At 39.9% G+C, this 20,776-nt stretch overlaps 1 protein-coding gene across 2 annotated transcripts in view; it reads right to left on the bottom strand.

The window, feature by feature from the left end:
* NECAB1 (N-terminal EF-hand calcium binding protein 1) overlaps positions 1-20,776 on the bottom strand; it is a 236,341-nt gene that overhangs the window by 9,318 nt on the left and 206,247 nt on the right. For both annotated transcript variants that reach the window (XM_002710683.6, XM_089335507.1), the window contains 2 exons: positions 18,460-18,513; positions 9,635-9,747 (listed from right to left, as the gene is read on the bottom strand). In XM_002710683.6, coding sequence (XP_002710729.3) covers positions 9,635-9,747; positions 18,460-18,513 — 167 coding nt within the window. The remainder of the gene's footprint in view (positions 1-9,634; positions 9,748-18,459; positions 18,514-20,776) is intronic.

Raw genomic sequence — 20,776 nt, 5'->3', positions numbered from 1 at the left:
ACATTCTGGCCATACCCGCAGCCTAGTTATTGGTATTGTGGCGCAGAAGGGTTAAGTTGCAGCTTGCATCACCAGCATCCCATACAGGACCAGAGGTTTGAGTCCTCGCTACTCTGCTTCAGATCCAGCTGCATGCTATTATGCCTGAGAAGGCAACAGAGGATGGCCCAAGTGTTTAGATCCCTGCCACCCATGTGAGAGACCTGGAAAAGGAGCTCCTGGCTTTGGCCTGGACCAGCTGTGGCTATTGTGGCCATTTGTACAGTGAACCAGCAGGTGGAAGATTGTCTCTCTCTCCTCCCTCCTAGAGGCCAGCTGAAAAGTTGAGGTGAAGACTGGATTTAATCCTGCAGACGTGTGAGATGATTAGGAATTTGAAGTGGGGAGAGTAACATGGCTGGAGCTGTTAAAAGATCTTTGTTGGTTGGGGTGGGGATATAGGGGGATGTTGAGCTGTCACTTGGTATCCCTCATCCTATTATCAGAATTCCCAGGCTTGGTTCCTTTTTGCATCCAGTCAAGCTTCCTGGTAGTATTCCTGGGAGGCAGCAGATGGCCCAGAAATGTGGTTTCCTGCAACCCTTGTAGAGACTATGATGGAGTTCCTGACTCCTGACTTCAGCCTGGCTCAAGGCTCATTTCCAGCTGTTGTGGGCAGGAGGAGTAAGCCAGCAGATGGAAGGGGTGTGTGTGTATGTGTCCTTAAGCTTAAAGACATTTCTGATGGAATGTGGAGTATGGAGGTCATTCATACAAAAGAGAGGTAGTGAAATAGACATGATGAACTTCCAAATTAATGTGGATAGCAAGGAATAAAGAGGGGGCAGGCTGATAAATTTAAGGAGTAGGATACCAACATAAAGATATACTCAATTGTAAAAGCACAGCTTGTTAACAGGCCTAGTGCTTTACAATATATTCAGATTAGAAAGCAAAATGAGGGGACAGAAACAAGGATTTTTAGATTCAAAACAATTTACACAGCAATTTATGAAGTTAGGATTGACCTAAGTGTGACCAGCAGGTGGCAGTAACAACACACAAAAGTTAATTCTTTTCTCTCCTTGTTCAGTGTTTTTCAGTTATCTAGATCATTAAAGTTTAGTATAGTGAATATAGTAAACCTTTCACTAAAAAATCTGATAAGAATCGAGTAGTAAGTAGAATATTTGATTTTCTAATCCTAGGAGTTCATGGCTGGGCTTTTTGGGGGTTCCTTGAAATCCCTGAAGTGATCTGCAAATCTGTGCAGTTTTCCTTTTTATCTGGGAAGGGAAACTGTAGCCTCCATCATAGTCTCAAAAGGCTCTGTAAACTAACAGTGTAATGGACAAATGTTAATCTATGCTGTTCTCTAGGATGAGGCTTAAAATACTCAGCCTGCTACTTCAGGCTGCTGTTAACTGCCTCTTGCAAATTATTTCACTGTGTTAATTATTACATTAAAAGCTCACTAATCCAGCTTTCTGAACCTTTCATTTTCCAGAGTAGCCTCAAAATTATAAGAAATTGACAAAATTTTACCGTAATGCAGAAGCTTTAGAATGATTAGAGAGTATATCAGAATATGACATAGTAGTCATTAAAGTATGGCCCAGGAGTGGGAGTGGGCATTTGGCACAGTGGCCTGAGTTGCCACTCTGGATGCCTGCATCTCATGTCAGAGTGCCTGGCTTGGGTGTTGGCTACTCTACTTCCAGTGAAGCTTCCTGTTTAAGTGCATCATGGAAGTCAGCAGGTGAGGGGATAGCTCAAGTACTTGGGTCCTTGACTCCTACGTGGGAAACTGGAATTGATTTCTGGGTGTGTGGATTTAGCCTGGCCCAGCCCTGGTTGTTGTATTTGGGGGAGTGAACCAGCAGATGGAAAATCTACCCCCCCACCAAAAAAAAAGGAACACCAAAAGATCTGCCATCTCTCACTTATTAGTTACATCACCTGGAACTATTAGTTAACCTCAATTTCCTCATCTGTGAAATGGTGAAAATAATAGTACCATAAAGATTAAATAAGGTCTTGCTTAGCCTCGTATTTGGTGTATGTGTATATATATATATATATATATATATATATATATATACACACACACATATATATGACATATATATGAGTGTTTTATTTTTTATTTGAAAGGCAGAGAGCAGGCTTCTGTCATTGGTTTACTCTTTAAATGCCTACAACAGCCTGGGTGAAGCCAGGGCCAGGGACTCAGTTCCAGTCTCCAGCATGTGTAGATGTTCCTAAGTACTTGAGTCATTTTCTAAGATGTACATTGGCAGTAAACTAGGATGGAGAGTGGAGTCGGGACTTGAACCCAGGTATTCTGATATTGGATGGCATTTTAACCACTGTGCCAAATACTTGCTCCAGTGCATGTATATGTGTAATGTGTATGTGCTTAATTAGTACCTAAAATGAAAGCTTTTTAATTGGGTGAATAGTGATCAAGTTTTAATGGTACTGAAGTAAAAAGATTAGGGGAGAAAAACATACCAGAAAAGAAACTGAGGGAAAAATAGACATCTGTGAAAACCATGAGAATCAGCAACCTGATAATATAAGTCCTGATGATAATGGCAATGATGATTTATGGCATGCATTGCTTTGTTCCAGGCTTTGGTCTAAACACTGTACATGAATTAAGCCATTGTACCTTCACAGTTAGGCCCAGGATCATGTGGCTGACACTGTCTATTGTTGCCCCAAATAGTACTTTTCTCTTGCTTATAGAACTCTGTCCTAGTTAACTTTGCAATAGGTCCAATGTAATAAATCAGTGCTGGATGGAGACTGTTAGTGACAGTTTTAGTCCTCTCTGTTGGACGCTTGTTTGCTAGTCTCCTGTAGCCAGGAATGGCCATGTGACTTGAGCTCTGGCCAGTGAGCTGCAGAGGGAAATGTGCTGGGAAACAGAGGCTCTGGGACAACAGTCACATCCATAGATCACACATGAAAGGACAGCTGCTTGGGATTGCTCACCTCTGTCTGACCACCAGCTATGTGTTGAAGAACCAGGTGGCAGAGCTGACAGACCCTAGAATCTTTGCTAATAACCTCAAACTATGGAAAAAACATTGAAATTGCTATCTTCGGTCTTAACTGAGAGCAATAAATGAAGTTAGGATATAAACCGCTTTCTCTAAATTACACTTGAAAACATTCCTGACTGTATAGGTTAGCGCTATTGTTTTCTCCATTTTCTTTTTTTCCTTTCCATTGTTTATAGATAAGGAATCTGAGGAACAGAGAGGCTAAATAATTTACCCAAGGTCACACGGCTGTCAGTGAGCAAATCAGAATTTGGATTTGGGGATCATAGTTCCAGAAGCTACACTTTGACAGCATCGGAAGCCTAAAAAGTGTGACATGCAGATGCAGTGATGACTGAGTACAGATGCTGTCTTGAAGCAACGTGGGTGAAAGTGCTAACCACAACAGCTCTACAGACTGGGTGCTTGCAGTTAAGGGCCAAACAGACCAAGGCGTAGCAATGACATTTAAGGACATTACTACTTGACGCCACACAATACAGATGACACATATGCAATAATGACAGCAAGAAAAGGTTAATTATGAAGTTTTTAGATATATTGAAGATGCTGTTAAAGACATCAAATGGTTAGATTGCAATTATTTGCAAACTTAAAAATGTGTGACTCCTCTCTGAACTATTGCTTTTGTGACTCTAATAACCAAGAACACCCTCTTTCTCCTTGACATCTTCCTATTTTCTGTGACACTTAACATGTATCTGCTGAAGCAAGAGTTCTTTGGCTAAGTTAGTTGTCTCTGGGAGCATCACTATGAGTTTCAGCCCTGAACTTGCAGAGACCCTGAATATTCTTAGAAGCTCGGAAATCAGTAAAATAGCTTCCAAGGGAAAAGAACATGGCTCAGTAGCAGCTGGAGTTATAGGTCTTGCCTGAGGCAATGGCCCATAATGGACTGCATTCTCCCTCCCTCAACTCATGTGACCCAACCAGCAAAGACAAGACAAATTAGAGGGACAGTCCCCATAGAGCTCCAGGCTGAGCTCTAACATCAGTACTGATAAATGATTAGTAGTTCCATGCAGCACCATTAGTTCTGTTTTCATTTTTTAAAGATTTATTTATTTGTAAGAGTTACAGAGGTAGGAACAGAGAGGTCTCCCATCTGCTGGTTCACTCCCCAATTAACCACAACGGCTGCATCTGGGTCAATCCAAAGCCAGGAACTTCCTACAGGTTTCCCAGATGGGTGCAGGGGCCTAAGCACTTGGGCCATCTTCTGCTTTCCCAGGCCATAGTAGAGCTGGATTGGAAGTGGAGCAGCTGGAACTCACTGCACCACAGCACCAGCCCCCACCAATAGTTCTTAAGGATGTCTCAGCATTGATCCTTAAAATATGATCCCACATTCATGTTCCCTAGGGTCGTGAGATACAGGTTTGAATGCAATCAAGCTCTAGAATTTTATAGCTGAGAGTGACTTCAGAAATCATTTGGTTTTGGGCTGGCACTGTGGCGCAGTGGGTTAAGCTGTGGCCTGCAGTGCCGGTATCCCATATGGCCACTGGTTTAAGTCCTGGCTGCTCCACTTCCAATTGAACTCTCTGTTAATGTGTCTGGGAAAGCGGTGAAAGATGGCCCAGTCCTTGGGCCCCTGCACCCATGTGGGAGACTCAGAAGAAGCTTCTCGCTCCTGGCTTCGGTCTGGTCCAGCCCTGGCCATTATAGCCATTTGGGGAATGAACCAGCAGATGGAAGACTTCTCCCTCTATAACTTTGCCTTTCAATCAAATACAAATAAATCTTAAAAAAATCATTTGGTTCAGGACTGGTGTGTCATAGTGGGTAAAGCCGCTGCCTGCACTGCTGGCATCTCGTATGCATGCTGGATCAAGTCCTGGCTGCTTCATTTCTTATCCAGTCCCTGCCAGTGGCCTGGGGAAAGTAGCAGAAGATGGCACAAGTACTTTGGGCCCTTGCCACTTGCATGGGAGACCCAGATGAAGCTCATGGCTTCTGGATTCAGGTTGGCCCAGTGCTGACGATTGGGGCCACTGGGGGAGTGAACCAGCGGACAGAAGCTTGGTCTCTGTCTCTCCTCTCCTCTCTCGCTTTCAAATAAATAAACAAAGCTTAAAAATAATTTGATTCTCTTTAATAGCTGCGAAATTTTAGGCCAAGAATATGGTCTTGCTTACAACTTTGATGATTGTATATCCTGTTCTTCTAAGTAGATTGTAAGATCCTTGAAGCAAAAACTATTCACTTGTTCTCTGGTGTCAAACATGGGTCTGAGAATACATTGTAAATGCCACATATATGCAATTGGCACTTCTGCATTGCTAAACTGGAATTTTTTTTTGACAGGCAGAGTGGACAGTGAGAGAGAGAGACAGAGAGAAAGGTCTTCCTTTTGCCGTTGGTTCACCCTCCAATGGCCGCCACGGCCGGCGCACCGCACTGATCCGATGGCAGGAGCCAGGTACTTATCCTGGTCTCCCATGGGGTGCAGGGCCCAAGCACTTGGGCCCTCCTCCACTGCACTCCCTGGCCACAGCAGAGAGCTGGCCTGGAAGAGGGGCAACCAGGACAGAATCCAGTGCCCCAACCGGGACTAGAACATGGTGTGCCAGCGCCGCAAGATGGAGGATTAGCCTACTGAGCTGTGGCGCTGGCCTAAACTGGAATTAATAAGCCTTCATAACTACACAATGTAAAGAATAACATCAGTGTGAGTGAATGAAAGTGTGAGTGTGTGTGTGAGAGAGAGATGCATGGGTCTACACAATTGATCTGCTTGAGTTTATTGGCTCACTTAAAAACTAAATTATTATGACAAATGTGCTAAACAAATATTTAGATGGCAAAACTTTTCTAATTCAGTGGCTTGAATTTAAGAAAGTCAGACCTTGTTATATTTTGAACAGGGGAGGTCTTTGTCCATTTTACCCGCAAATCTAATTTGAGGATAACTAAGGGCCGGCGCCATGGCTCACTTAGTCCTCCGCCTGCGGCGCTGGCATCCCATATGGACACCGGGTTTTAGTCCTGGTTGCTCCTCTTCCAGTTCAGCTCTCTGCTGTGGCCCGGGAGGGCAGTGGAGGATGGCCCAAGTACTTGGGCCCCTGTACCCGCATGGGAGACCGGGAGGAAGCTCCTGGCTCCTGGCTTCGGACTGGTGCAGCACCGGCCATAGTGGCCACTTGGGGAGTGAACCAATGGAAGGAAGACCTTTCTCTCTGTCTATAACTCTACCTGTCAAATAAATAAATAAATAAATAATAAAAAAGGATAACTAAATGTTGGCAAGAATTTAACATAGGTTTTGGAGTCAGAAAAACTTGAGAAAGCTGTTTAATTTATCCAAGATTCTTTCCGGCTAAGCTAGATTCAATATGTATCTCTGATGATTTCTTTTTTAAAGATTTATTTATTTGAAAGGCAGAGTTAGAGAGAGGTAGAGGCAGAGGCAGAATTGGGGGGTGGGAGGAGAGGTCTTCCAGCTGCTAGTTCACTTCCTAGATAGTCGCTGTGGCTGGAGCTTAGCCAGTCTGAAGCCAGGAGCTTCTTCCTGGTCTCCCATGTGAGTGCAGGGGCCCAAAGACTTGGGCCACGTTCTTCTACTTTCCCAGGCCATAGCAAAGAGCTGGATGGGAAATGGAGCAGCTGAGATTGGAACCACCACCCATCTGGGTTGCCGGCACTGCAGGGTTTGGCTTTACTTACTATGCCACAGCACTGTCCCCAGTATCTCTGATGATTTCTGAAAGATTAAACAGGAGGGGCCAGCATGTAGCATAGCAGGTAAAGCCTCTGCCTGTGATGTTGGCATGTCACATGGATGCTGGTTCATGTTATGGCTATTCTACTTCTGATCCAGCTTCCTGCTAATGTGGCTAGGAAAGCTGCAGAAGATGGCCCAAGTGTTTGGCCCCCTGCCATCCATGTGGGAGACCTGGATGAAGTTCCTGGCTCCTGGCTTCAGCCTGGCTCAGCCCTGGTCATTGAAGTCATTTAGGGAGTGAACCAGTGGATGGATAATTCTCTCTCTCTCTTGTTCTCTCTCCCTCTCCCCTCTCCCTTTCTGTAACTATGACTTCAAATAAGTAAATAAGTAAAACTAAATAAGATAATGGCCACAAAATGCCTAATGTTGAAAACCCTCAATTAATTCTGAATTTTGTGGCAGCATGTCTTGTTTAACCATGATGAAGTTGAGCTAAACACTGAGGGGGAAAAGTTGTAAATCTCTGAAACTGATGGCACTCTATCAGCCAAGCACTGGGCAGTGGTTCTGGGTATACTGCAGCATAACTGATGGCATGAGCAGTACTTAATTATCATTTGATACAAGTAGAAAACTGAATTTGATTAATGGGCACAACTAAAAATAATTGAATTTAAACAGGCCCTGGGATGGTGTCTATTTCACATACATTCCATCTGTGTACAGTGATTCTCTGATGCTCATTCCATCTGACAGTTTACATTTTGCTAATTCCATAGGACAAATTAGCTAAAGAGTCACCAAGCAGAAGTAAATGAAGAAACACTAAGAAACCAGTCATCTAAAGGAACGGGAGAGGCTGAGAGCCTCCATCTGACAGGAAAAGTCTACTCTCCTTCCTCATTCTTCATGGCAGGGGCTGACAGAACAATGTTTCATGGTTAGTGAGAGGACAGAGTTCGCAGCAGGCAGAACAAATCTATCTACTCTTACCTCCCACCACCTCTTGCTCCTCTCCCTGGGGCTATTATAGGAGAATCAGGTTATTTTTCCCAACAGCCATTGTATCAATGTTTCTGAACCTTAAAAAATAAACTTACGTGCCCTTTTTATAAACATATAACATCAATCTCTGGAGACTGTGATAAACTTGAACGGATTTTACCTTCATTACATCATCACTAACCAAAATGATTGTTTACTGAGCTCTACTTTTGTGGTTTATACTGTGGAAGTTATATATAGGTTCCCTTTGAATTGCCCAAATGTTCAATTTTAATTTTAAATAAGCCTTCTTAAAACTATATGTATTCCCACCTCGGCAAATTTCCCTTGAATCACGGAACTAAAAGCACTAAAAACTTTTTTTCCTGAGGATGTCAAGAAGTAGAATAATAATAGAAGCAAAGCATTTCCTGTGTTCCTGTCACAAAGCGCCACCAGACAGATGATGAGCTGTCAGTGGCACTAGGTACTTATACTCTATAGATAGGTAGCTAGCCAACCAGACTGCAAGGAAGTAATGGCAAATGCAAGAGTGACCACTGCCCATGTTTCATGGTCTTCAGTGGACGGGAGGCACTGTGCTGAACCCCTCACATGGACTATCAGTCAGTCCCCACAACCATCTTAGAGAGTTCTTGGGGAGGAAACTGAGGATTTGAGCCAGTAAGGATCTTTCCTGAAACCTCACAATTAGTAAAATCCCATAGCAAGGTTTCTTAGCTAGAGAAGTATTCTGCTGGAGTGTGAATAAGTACAATCACTCACTCAGAGGAAAAGCTGTGCACTCAGAAACAAAGTGTGTGCTTTTTATATGCACATGTATTGACACACACACACACACACACACACACCTACCTACCTCTGATACAAAGCTTTCCCAAAGCAGTATTTGTAGAGTAACATGAAATGCAGTTTAAATCATCTCCCAAGGTAGAAGTAATGATGGTTGTGGAAATTTTCTGCAAGTAGATGGGTTTGGCAGGCTTTGGACCTGAGGCAGAGTATGAGCTGGCAGAGAGAAGGTGTCCTTTTCTGAGAGGGAGAGTGACCAGGTCTAAGGCACCACAGTGGTAGGCTTGAGGAAGTTAATGAACAGGCAGCTATGCATAGCTAAGCTGGAGTGTTCAGGGGAGGGAGAACAAGTGATAGTAGTGATAGGGATGCTTGGGTCTGTTGCTAGGATAAGCATCAGGATCCACATTTGGCATTGGAAAGATTCTCATTAGAGAGTTACTGAAGGTTCCTGATGGGGGAATTTTATGATATTTATTTCTGGAAAATTATTCTAGGAGCTGTTATTAGACTGGTTGGAGTAGAAAAACTGGCAATGAGAAATACTTAGAATACCTTAATAGCCAGGGATGATAGGAGCCTAGGCTGGGAGGTAGCCTTAGAAAAAGGAACTCCTCTACCTCTTCTCCCTTCCTCTTCCACTCATTCTTCCCTCTTCCTCTGTCTTTAATGGCTAGGGTTTGATATCATGACTTGAGATCCTTACAATTTCATAATGGCCAGAATGGTCATCAGGCCATGGAGTGTGCTACCAAGGGAGCAATCACAGCTAGATGGCTGGAGCTGAGGCCTCATCTACCAAACGCAACTTTAAATCGGGGGTTGGCTGCCTGGATGCACACAGGGAAGTTTTAATCTAGTTGAAACTCCTCATTCAAGTTGTTCTCTCCATTTTATGGCCCTTGGTGCCCATAATGATCAAATCGACACGGTCCAAAGATCACAGAGAAAATGTCTAGTAAAACTGCAAATGCATCACCCAGAGAGCTGCAATGCCAAGCATCATTTACCGGGAGGCTTCTCAAAATCTGGGCTTCCAGATCCCAACCCTTATCTAAGGAAGGAAAGGCCTTCACCCCCAGCTAGTTGGTGGCTGCAGTGCCTGTGCAGGGTCACTCACCGCAGGCATCCACTCTGGGAGGAAGCACTCTCCACGTAGTGTTTCAGGGCAAGCTGGAATTCTTCCAAATCCTCTTCTATCACCGACATCTGACGCTGCACCAGCATGATGTGCTGCCAAGGAAGGGGCAAGGGTTACTGCACTGGCTGTCATGAGCCTCATTTAAGCTGACCTCTACTGCCCATCCCATCTCTTAAACAAACAATTATCATCCATACAATGTGACCAAGGAAGGCCATGACTATTCCAAGTATAGAACTGCATAAAAGCTGTAATAAAGACAGGATTTTTTTTTTTGTCTTTCATAACAGAAGCTAACGAAAGTGACTTTCACAATGACGCACTTCCCTTCAATTTAAAAGCAGTGCTTCTCAATTAGATTCAGTGAGGAGGTTTTAAAATTACATTCAGATCAGAATTTCTGGGAGTGGGGCCCAGGCAGTGGTATTTTAAAATCATCCCTAAGTGTTTCTAATGTGCAGCCAGGAAGTGACCACTGCACTTGAGTCATTTACCAGACTTTTTTTTTTTCTTAAGAGAAGTCCTACTGTCCACTGTGTAGCACCAGCCTTTCCTGGGATATTCTGTGATGTTAAACACATAGTGACAGTCATTACAATCAGATTTCAAAAACTGTATGCCCACTGATGCATGTCTGAAGGCCAGTCAACTATTAAGAGGTTCTGAAAACATGTTGACCACTTAGGATTGACCTCATTCAAGATGTCATAGCATTCAATGAGCCCATGTTTAATGGACTGCACTGAGTTGGATGGAAATGGCTCACTGTCACAAATCTTATTGCCCTTCCAGAAACTGTAGCTTGAAGATATGCATGAATCTCTGCTTGGGGGAATCTCATGGAATTTTAGATGTCACCATTAGTCCTTTTATTTTCTTCAAATACTGGGAGAGAGAAATTGTAGAAGTGCAAATACATATAAAGGATTGCTAGGAAAGTACAAACAAAACAATGTAAGCGTAATGCAGAATATGAAGAAAACAAGTAGCTTCTATTCAGTGAACACCAGTGCACTATACAGATTGTGTTAGGCACTCCATATGTTTAATAAATGTTCCTATTTTATACCCAGTAAATACTTGATATGTGATATATATGGGTACATCTGATGGATGAAGATAGAATTCTTGTCTTCATAGGGCTTAGTAAAGAAAAAAAATTTGAAAACTATGTCTAGGTAATGACATTAGTTATAGTACTGGCACCTGAAACTGACTAATTGTAAGTTGATCTTAAGTCTACTAAATTTTTCAGAAAATTGTATTGCCAAAGAAAATCTTGACCCAAGTCTTAAAATCCTATGACTGTCTAAGCTTTAAAATGAAGTTTGGGCCACGAACTTACACGAGCAGGAAGCAGGCTATGAATACTACACAGCTCCCCAAGATGGTAATTCTCTCCAGTGGGCTTTCAAATGTCATGGTGGATAATGGATCCAGAACAATCTTTCAAAAGAACAATGGACAGGATTCCTCCCAGAATAGAAATCCAGTGTCTAATCAGAACTGCCTTCATTGAAATATACTTTCTCAGCATGAATTTGGTGTTGCAATCAACCCGTAAATGTTATGTGTTTCCCCAGTCACCCCTATTCTGAATGGCTGTTTTTGTGGCATTCATCCTGGCCCAGTTTTATCATGTGTGTGTGTGTGTGTGTGTGTGTTGAGGGAAATAACTTTCCTTGATCTTCAAAAAATTTGTGGGACCATAAGGGACTACATCCTGAACTTATAGGACCAAGCATAATCCACAGATCCTAGATTTTGAGCTAGAATCAGTAACAGGAAGAAACTTGGGGTGATTTCTCTTGTGGAGATGTCTATCTGTGTGTTATATATGTGGAAACAAGGATATAAATGAATATTTGATGACAAGAAGGTGGACTCTAAGCAGAAACTCCAAGCTGCACTCCAAGCTTTTCTTTCTAGATACACGGCTAAGACTCTATCCCACCTTCCTTTGAAATTTGGTGTAACTAATTGCTGAGTTCTCAGGAAGAGAATATGAGCAGAAGTATTGGGTGGCACTGTTGTGCCAAGGCTTTTAAGAACAAAGTGAATTCCCCATATCCTCTTTCCCACTTATGTTGGTCGGATAGAGACCACGCAAAGGATGCCAGAACTACAGATGTCAGGAACCTGTGGCCTTGAGTCACTGGGATGTTTACTGGGAAAAACCCAGAATTTTATTGTTCTGGAAGCATTCTATATTTTGGGATATGTTTCCACAGTCTAGACCACTTAATAAGCTCAATACTTTTAATTAAGCTTTCTTTTATTTCTTTTCTGGACACAGGGATCAGGAATCAGTAGATGCAAGTCTCTAATTATTTCATAAGTTTTTGTGCTAAATAATTAGCCCCTTTTGTGACTCTCCCTGGCACCAAATTTTAATATTAATAACTAAGTAGAATTAAAATTAATCTGACAAAATAATAGGCATGTCGTTTTCACAGAGATATATGCAGGAATTTCTTGGTCAGGCATTTGTGATAAACAATGACTCAAATGATTCTCATTGTCTTTCCTACTGAGATATGTAAATATATCCAGCTAGTTCATAATTAATCTTTTAGTCTGAAGGCAACTCTTTCATGGTCCAGTGGAATGCATGGAAAACTAGACCAGAACCATTCACCACTCCCTGAACCCATGCCCTTTGAAGTGTGATTTTTCAGCTCCCAGTTTTACAACAGAATCTACTTCCTTCCCCTGTGGCCGTCTAACTTGCTTTGGCCAACACAATGTGGCAAAACTGAGTGCATGCCAATTTAAGGTTAGGCCCCAAGAGTCCTGTGATTTTTCTACTCTGAGATTGTCATGTGAACAAGATCTGCTAGAGCAGGAGTCAGGCAACTTTTTCTATAAATGGAGATAAAAAATATTTTATGCCTTGTGTGCCACAAGATTTCTGTTGCAGCTATCCCATCTCTGCTGCTACAGTGTGAGAGCAGCTGTAAACCATATGTAAGCAGATGGGTGTGGCTATGTCACAATAAAGTTTTTGCACAAAAACAGATGGTAGGCTGTATTTTGTCAGCTTCTGTAGTGGAGAATTAAAGACCACATAGGGCATAGCTGAGGCCTTAGAGATATGAGAAAGCCAAAATCAACAAACTGACATGCAGCTGACTAACAGGCCATCCGAGACCACAGAACCAGCCTAAATTGCCAAACTACAAAGTTGTAGTAATTGCTTTAGGCCTCTAAATTTTGGAATGGTTTGTTATATAGCAATGGCTTACACTTACATTGCCATCTAGTAATAGCTACATGTAAGTTAATCTACTCTTCACTTAGAATTATTGATATGAGTATGATTTGGAAAAGTTAAACTTCTTGGTTCCTAGATTTTATTTTGCAACCCAAACAATACATACCTTTCCCCTACTTTGCTCAGACATTTACACAAAGAAATCAGTTTATGAGGCCCAGATAATCTACTTAAGTCTGATGATTATTTTGAAAAGTGAAGCTTTTTGAATCATGGGTAATTTAAAACTGATGTCCAAAGAAAACATTTTAAATTTTCTTTGTTGGCCAAGTCAAGGCAAATTGTGGGGTATGGGGCTGGGAGAGGGTAAAGAAGTCCTACTATTTGTTTATATATCTAGTGTGTTAAATGGCCTGAAACTTTACTGAAATCCTGGGTTCCAAGGTGAGAACAGTTAGTTCAGAGTATTTTTTCATGGTAGAAATATTCTTTCTAGTGCTAATTTTTGTTTCTCTACTGTGGAAGACACAAAAATTTTGTGACAATAGATCTGTGGTGGAATATTTGGAATTTCTTGGGCTGAAAAGTGACATGTATGTATGAGATAACCTGAGTTTATTACAACAGTATTTGCTAGTGATTAATCTGCCGTTGATTTCCCAAGACAAAGAAATGTCGATGTTTTTAACTCTTGGCAGACAGAAACATGTTTTAAATGCAAGTTGCTTCATGTTATCTGGATTTCCTGCATTTACATGTTCCAGGTATGCCTTCAGAGACAGCATAGGCTTTCACGTGTGCTTTCATTGAATCTCTTAACAGGTATCACAAAGCAAGACTATGTTTTGACAATCTCTGACACATTAGTTGGTAATAGCCCCCCACCAAACATTTAATAATATAATGGTGTAATTGATTTACTTCAAAAATAATTTTTAGGGGTGAGCGTTTAGCTCAGTGGTTAAGATGCCACTTGGGATGCCTACACATCACATTAGCGTGCCCGGGTCCCAGTTCTGGCTCTCATTCTGATTCCAGCTTCCTGATAACATGCATCCTAGGAAGGCAGCAGGTTATGGCACAAGTACTTTGATCTTGGAAACCCATATGAGAGATTCAGGCTGGATTCCAGGCTCCTGGCTTAGGCCTACCCTTAGTCCTGCCTGTTGCAGACATTTGGGTTGTGAACTAGCATGGAAGATCAACCTCTCTCTCTACCCCTTTCTCTCTTTCTGTCCCTCTCTCTGCCTTTTGAGTAAAGTGAAAATAAAACATTTAAAAGTACATGATTCATAGGTTTAATGAGTTAGAGGGACAAAATATATTAGGTTTTTACCTATGGCATAATCTATTTTAACATATACAGAAACAATGTGAAGAAGTTACAGTTTTTAAAAACCACAAAAATGTGCACAAGCCTTTTTTAAAAATTATCCTGCCATTTAAGCTTATTTTGAATGTAGAAAACATCTGGAAAGTAAATATTCTTCTTCCAGTAATCCTTAGGTAAAGTGTCATGCAAGGCACACAATGGCACTAGGCAAAAGGGCTTCAGGTAGATCAACAGAACTCAGGATCAGACTCAGGATGTGTGGCTCAGTTGGAGAGATTCCTTTAAAAATTATATTGACCTTTCAATGATTCACACAACTGCTGAGCACTTGACAGCTAGAAGACAATAAATTATCCTCACATTTCCAATGAGTCGTAAAGACATGGTCTTGGACTTTAGATCTGGGTAGATCTCTGAAGTACATTTATTCTCTATTTTATTATAGCAAGAAGGAAATGGTAAGTTCTCAGGGTTGCTGTCTTTATAACATGCTTGTTATAAATAATTTGGAACATTTTAATACTGCTGGGGAGTACCTCAGTGTAATGTTAGACTACTTCAATGTGGTAAGAAATCCATATACTTTTTAAAACTTCTATGTATTCTTTTTGGTTTTATCTTAAATAATATATCATTCTGCAAGCATTACCTGGATCCCTTAATTAGGTCGTTGTCCCTAGTTGGGCAAATCGTTTCCTATAACAATATTCATATCCCATTTTACTGAGGATCCTGGTTTCATTGCTTATGTTTGTGTTTCCTCCTAGTCTTTTTTTTTTTTTTAAAGATTTATTTATTTGAAGGAGTTAAACAGAGAAAGGGAGGAAAAGAGGGAAGTAGAGAGATGGAGAGAGAAAGGGGGGGGAGGAGAGAGTGAGAGAGGGAGAGAGAATGAATGAATGAATGCATTCTATCCGCTGGTTCACTCCCCAAATGGCTGCAATGGCCAGAGCGGGGCTGATCTGAAGCCAGGAGCCAGGAGCTTCTTCTGGGTCTCCCACATAGGTACAGGGGCCCAAGGACTTGGCCCATCCTCTACTGCTTTCCCAGGCCATCGCAGAGTTGTGTTGGAAGTGGAGCAGTCAGGACTAGAACTGTGCCCATATGGGATGCCGGCACTGCAGGCAGCAGCTTTTACCTGCTATGCCACAGTATCGGCCTCTCCTAGTCTATTTTCTAGCCTTTAATATTCTTCATTTTATCCCTAATCCCTCCCTCTGGGCTTGACACATAGTTAGTAATCACATTATTTGTGAAACAAATGAATAAAAGATGCCTTGCTTTTGGTCATTTTGTTTATTCATTCCAAAAGAGGAATTGAGGTGACCTGGAAAATTCTAAAGCTCTGCTTAATTGATGTGTTCTCTTGTTAAAATGTATCTCCATTATCTTTGTCTTCACTTTCCTTTCTTCTTTCTGCTTCAAGAAGAGGGGATACAAATTAAAAATTGGCTTTACTTTCACTGTGTGTCCTTCAAATTTTTTCTCGTTTTATATTTTCTGAAACATTAAACTAGAATAGTGGTACTTATATCACAGAGTTTTGGGAAGGATGAGGTAGAATGGTGTATATAAAGATATACAATACTTGAAAGATACTCAATAAGTGTTACTCTGTTACTCTGGGCTGAGGGGAAAAATGGACTAGAAAAAAGAAATCACATCCTAAGCTCATTACGTAATAATTGCCCAGAAAACAAGACAGGGCAGCTGCTAGGGTTCAGTACCTTTGCTGTGTGCCTCAACAAGTCGACCAAGTAATGTGCTCTGCGTTCATGGTATAAAATCCCATGAAGGAATCATCTATTTGTTTACCACCTTGCTAGCATATAGCAACTCTCCTGTAGTGGTCATAAATTCAGCAAACACCACAGTTGGAAGTGGTACAATGTGATGATGGGTATATGACTGGTGTTGAACACTGGTACTCAGTCGTGGTAGTTAAACCTCTGTACACCTTAATTTTTTAATCTGTAAAATTTGTTTAATGATAGCATCACCTCAGATGGTACTGTGAGAATTAAGTGAGGTAGATGTGTAGATAATAAAGTGCCTGGCACATAGCCAAGGCTTAGTAACGATTAGTTTTTGAAATAACATTTTCAATTATCTTTATATACAGAAGATAGATTTAGTATATATTAAGTAAACATTTCATCAGTTTGCACCCACACAGAAACAAAACATATTGCAAATTTTTTCTTTGCTTTCTGATACAGAATTTGTTTTTCAAATTTCTCATGCACTGATTAACGAAAAAGGAAAACTACCTTTCCAATCAATGAATTCTAAAACTGTTTTTGGGAACTAGGATAAATCATTGAATATGCAGTTGGATACAATCATGAGAAGTAGGTATGAAACAACAGTGAAAAATGATCTGGCCACTCTGAATATAGAGTTTTTATAGGAATTGATAGTAATTCATATACTGCCACTACTGAAAAAATGAAGCTTTTAATGCAAAATATAAGTAATTTATTGGTATTTATAAAAAATAAAGCAGTTAAAACAAAATTAATTGTCTGTTCCTAAACAGCTCATTATTTTGCCCCTACATACAGTGGAAAATAGTTAAGAAATACCTTTACTGCTTTTTGACAGCTGAACCACTTTGCACAGTTGTATTTTCTTTAAAGCACTTCTGTGCACTATTAGTAATGTTGTATGTGTTCATCTTTTAGAATTGGAGTTGATGCCACCTTCTCTCTGTGTAGGGCCCTAGCAAATGGAATAGTTGCCATCTCTCATACACAATCCTTAGATGATTTTTATCCCTCATGGCCAGAGGAAGAAAATAGTCTCACTTTTGGAAGTTTTTTTTTTTCTTTAAGAAGAGACCATTATATTGCCTAAGCTTAGGAAAGTTATGTTCGTTTTTCTTGACTGGAGTGTAGTTTTCCCTACACATAAAATTGAGATGATAGCAGATGCATGATCACAAGAGTAACGATTCCCATGCCCATGGGACTGCACAAAGTTGCTTTTCCTAGGATATGTATTCAATACCCCTTTCCTCTAACCTTCCTGCCACAGGCTGTCACTTTCAAATTCTGGGTTCCTGATGAATTAACATAGACCACATCCCTGTCTTTGGAGGGATAAAAAAAGAGCGAGAAAGATAGCTTATTTCAGGGGAAAGTAAGCATATCTATAGGATTCTAATAGAAGCAACCATTATTAAACATTTTTACAGAAGCCCCAAAGATTCCTCTGAAGACCCCTTTTGTGTTATTAATTTGGATAGATGGACAGAGCCTTAACACACTAGTAGATCTCACCTTCTAACATGTATTCAATACCTTTTGAATGTGCAAATAAAAGGAAAAATCACAATGAAAGCAACCTTGAGCTTTTCAAAATAGAGTTCAGTGGCCATTAAGGGAACAGGGCATAATGTCATCATCTAGTTACCATACTGTACAACAAAACATCAGAACTTCTCCTATCTAACTATAACTTAACACATATTAATTAACCTAATACATTTAAGGTTTCAAGAAAAATGTGATTTTCTAGTTACTCTAGATTTTAAAATCTGTTCTCCATTAAATGTAAATGCAGACATCCAACATCTAGAATCAGAATGTATTTTGTAAATATTTGCTTAAAGATAAAGTAAAATAATCAAGCATGGTATGTGTTGCTTTTCAGTTAATTTACTCACTGATTTCTTTTTGCTGCATCTTAGTCTACCTATTAGGATCATCTTTTCCATTTAGTTTGCTTTCTGATGCAGAATTTGTTCCACAAGTTGTCACCACTCTGGATGGACAGCTTTTCCTTATGGATATAAAAGTTCCCTTTTTCCTACACATGAATTTACTGAGAAATTATTTCAGACCATTGACAATGTGACTGGTTATAGGCTAAATGCTGGAAATACAACAGTGAAGACAAGTAGGTTTCAGCTCAGGTACAAACAGTATTCAACCTGGTGGAATTTATAAAATGTATTCATGATATGATTTGAATGCTGTCCTTCTTTGCCAGCTGTATTCGTTCTATTATTCAATAACTGATTTATACATGCATAACATATTCATTTTGCACCTACCATCACATGGAAGGTGCTTTCACCAAAAATATCCTGCGAAATATTAGTTTCCACAAATCACAATTTAGAAAACACTGCTTATTCATACAAAATGACATATGTCAATTTATTAGCTTTTCAAATTTTCACTGAGTAGTAATTTTTGAAAAAAATCAGTATTGATTTCAAATCTGAAATTTTGATCTAGGAAAAGGACTTACAGATTTAGTGTTTCCTTCAATAACTTCTTCTTCTAGTGGTTCAAGTTTGAGATCCTTTAGTGAGAGAAAGAAATGGTAGGGAAAACAGAAATTAGGTAATTAAAAGAAATCTCATATATTCAAATGGTAGTTTTTCATGGCTGATATTGCAACGAAAAATATCTCATTATTTGGAAGGAAGTGACATAATTCTAAGTATTTAAATATGTAACTTTTTCAATAAAGGCTCTTTGTATCCATTTATCAATTTTAAGAAATCATTCCAGATGTGTTCAATTTGTTATTGCTTTAAGTTTACTTCACAGATGCCATTAGAGAACAAAGTAGAGAAGAGAAGACATTAAAACAGTATAGCAAGGTAAAAAGAAAAGAAAAAAGTGAGAATATAAGGCTTAACAGCCCGATTTCTTTTGCTGAGAACACTGCCTCACTTCTACATTTCTTGGAAATTCCTTATAGACACGAGTTAATTGCTATGATACATTTACACAATAACATTAATTTTGCTTTCTTAAAAAGAAAATGAATTAAAAAGTAAATGAAAATCCTGTTGATAGCCACTAAAAATGAAGGACTCCTGCAAAGCTTTGGGAGTATTCCATAATGACCAGAAGGTAATGTCTCCAGTGAAACGAGGTGTGTAATCACCAAGAGCTTCATTCTCTTGATATATATATATATATATATATATATATATATATATATCCTACCATTTATTCTAAGTGAGGCTTAAACACAACAATTCCTTTGAGAAGATAAGAAATAAATTGAAAGTTATAGAAACCTAGACTCTGAAATAACATAAGCCTGTTAATAAAAGAGCCATGCAGCTCTAAGCTGTGCTGTGCTGCTGTCTCGCGGTGGCACTTTAGGCAAGCTATCTAACTTCTTCAGGAGTCACTTTTACTATCTACTTTAAATTCTCTATCACTAGGTTTTCATGGAGCTGGATTATTTTCATCTTTCACATCTCAACTCAAATACAACCTCCTTAGACACACCTTCCTATACCACTCACTTGAGTATTCAGCTCCTCCATCTCTATCATATTACCCTACTCTTTCTTCATATCTCATTTCACAGATTTGTTTACTTGGAGACCAAGGATCTTAACATGTTTAGGTCACTGCTATACTGCCACTGCTAGAATAGGGACTGGCCCATAATAGATACTCAACAAATATTCAATGGATCGATGGTGAATGAATGTCCCGACCTTTATCACAGCATTTCCATGAACATAAAATTACATAAAGAATATAGCTGTGAACTGAAAATTAGGAAGTATTCTAAGTAATCTCCCTGACTGCTATTTCCCTGATGCCAACTCAGGTATACTCTTCAAGTCTACCTTCTCTAAGGTTAAAAAAATTTACAAATTGTATAAATGTGATAACCTTAATTACCCCCCTTCAATTGAGGATGTCCTGTGGTCTGTTGATATGCTAAGGACCTAATGAAGAAAGAAGCAATCTTATTATTGTCCTTGTCGTTATTTAGCATTAAATGTGACCTCTGCACTGTTCAAATAAAATATAAAATGTAGTCTCAGTATATCCCCATAAACACTCCTAGAGACTAGAATGGACAGAAGGAGTATCTGGAGAAACTTGCACAAATTTCAAATGTTATTCCTCCACTTCCACCCCCATTAATGGAATTGTGGTTGGTTTATAGTGCAAGAAGGAGTCATCATGAATACTTAATGGAGAGAAAAGATAACATATGTTCCTCTGTAGGTACACTTCGTTTTAACGCAGAGATCAAACCTACTGCTAACAACTGCAGGAGACATAGTCAGCAGTGAAATGACATGCAGTTAGCCACTGTTTGGCAATTGGGTAGTTTTTCTCTAAAAATCGATTTCAGCACAGTACAGAATAAGTTGTAAAAAGAAAACTGTATTTGCTCTGCCTCTGTATTCGTTAAGACAGCTCATGCTGAGAGCCACACAGCAGGAACTACTTGCTGAAAACCATCACATTGTACTTTCAGCAAACCTCTTAGACACTGTGCTCAATACGAAACCCTTTCATAGGCAGGGAGGGAGAAAAAAGTCTAGGAAAGAAAGTGACATGACAATACTTTGATTTAAAGTTGAAAAAAACAGTGTTACATAAGTTTGAGCCATTCCTTTAAAAATAACTGTACAGACCTATATCCTTAATGAACATAGATGCAAAGATTTTCAACAAAATGGTAGCAAATCAAATCCAAAACCACATCAAAATGATCATACATCAGGATCAAGTGGTATTTATCCCAGAAATGCTAGAGTGGTTCAACATTTGTACATCAAAAAACATCATAAAGTCAC

The sequence above is a fragment of the Oryctolagus cuniculus genome, chromosome 6 (assembly GCF_051225735.1).
Source record: "Oryctolagus cuniculus isolate XC-2025 breed Fujian yellow rabbit chromosome 6, ASM5122573v1, whole genome shotgun sequence".
Lineage (NCBI taxonomy): Eukaryota > Metazoa > Chordata > Mammalia > Lagomorpha > Leporidae > Oryctolagus > Oryctolagus cuniculus.
The sequence above is the reverse complement of the archived record's forward strand: the minus strand, read 5'-3'. Positions and strand labels throughout refer to the sequence as shown.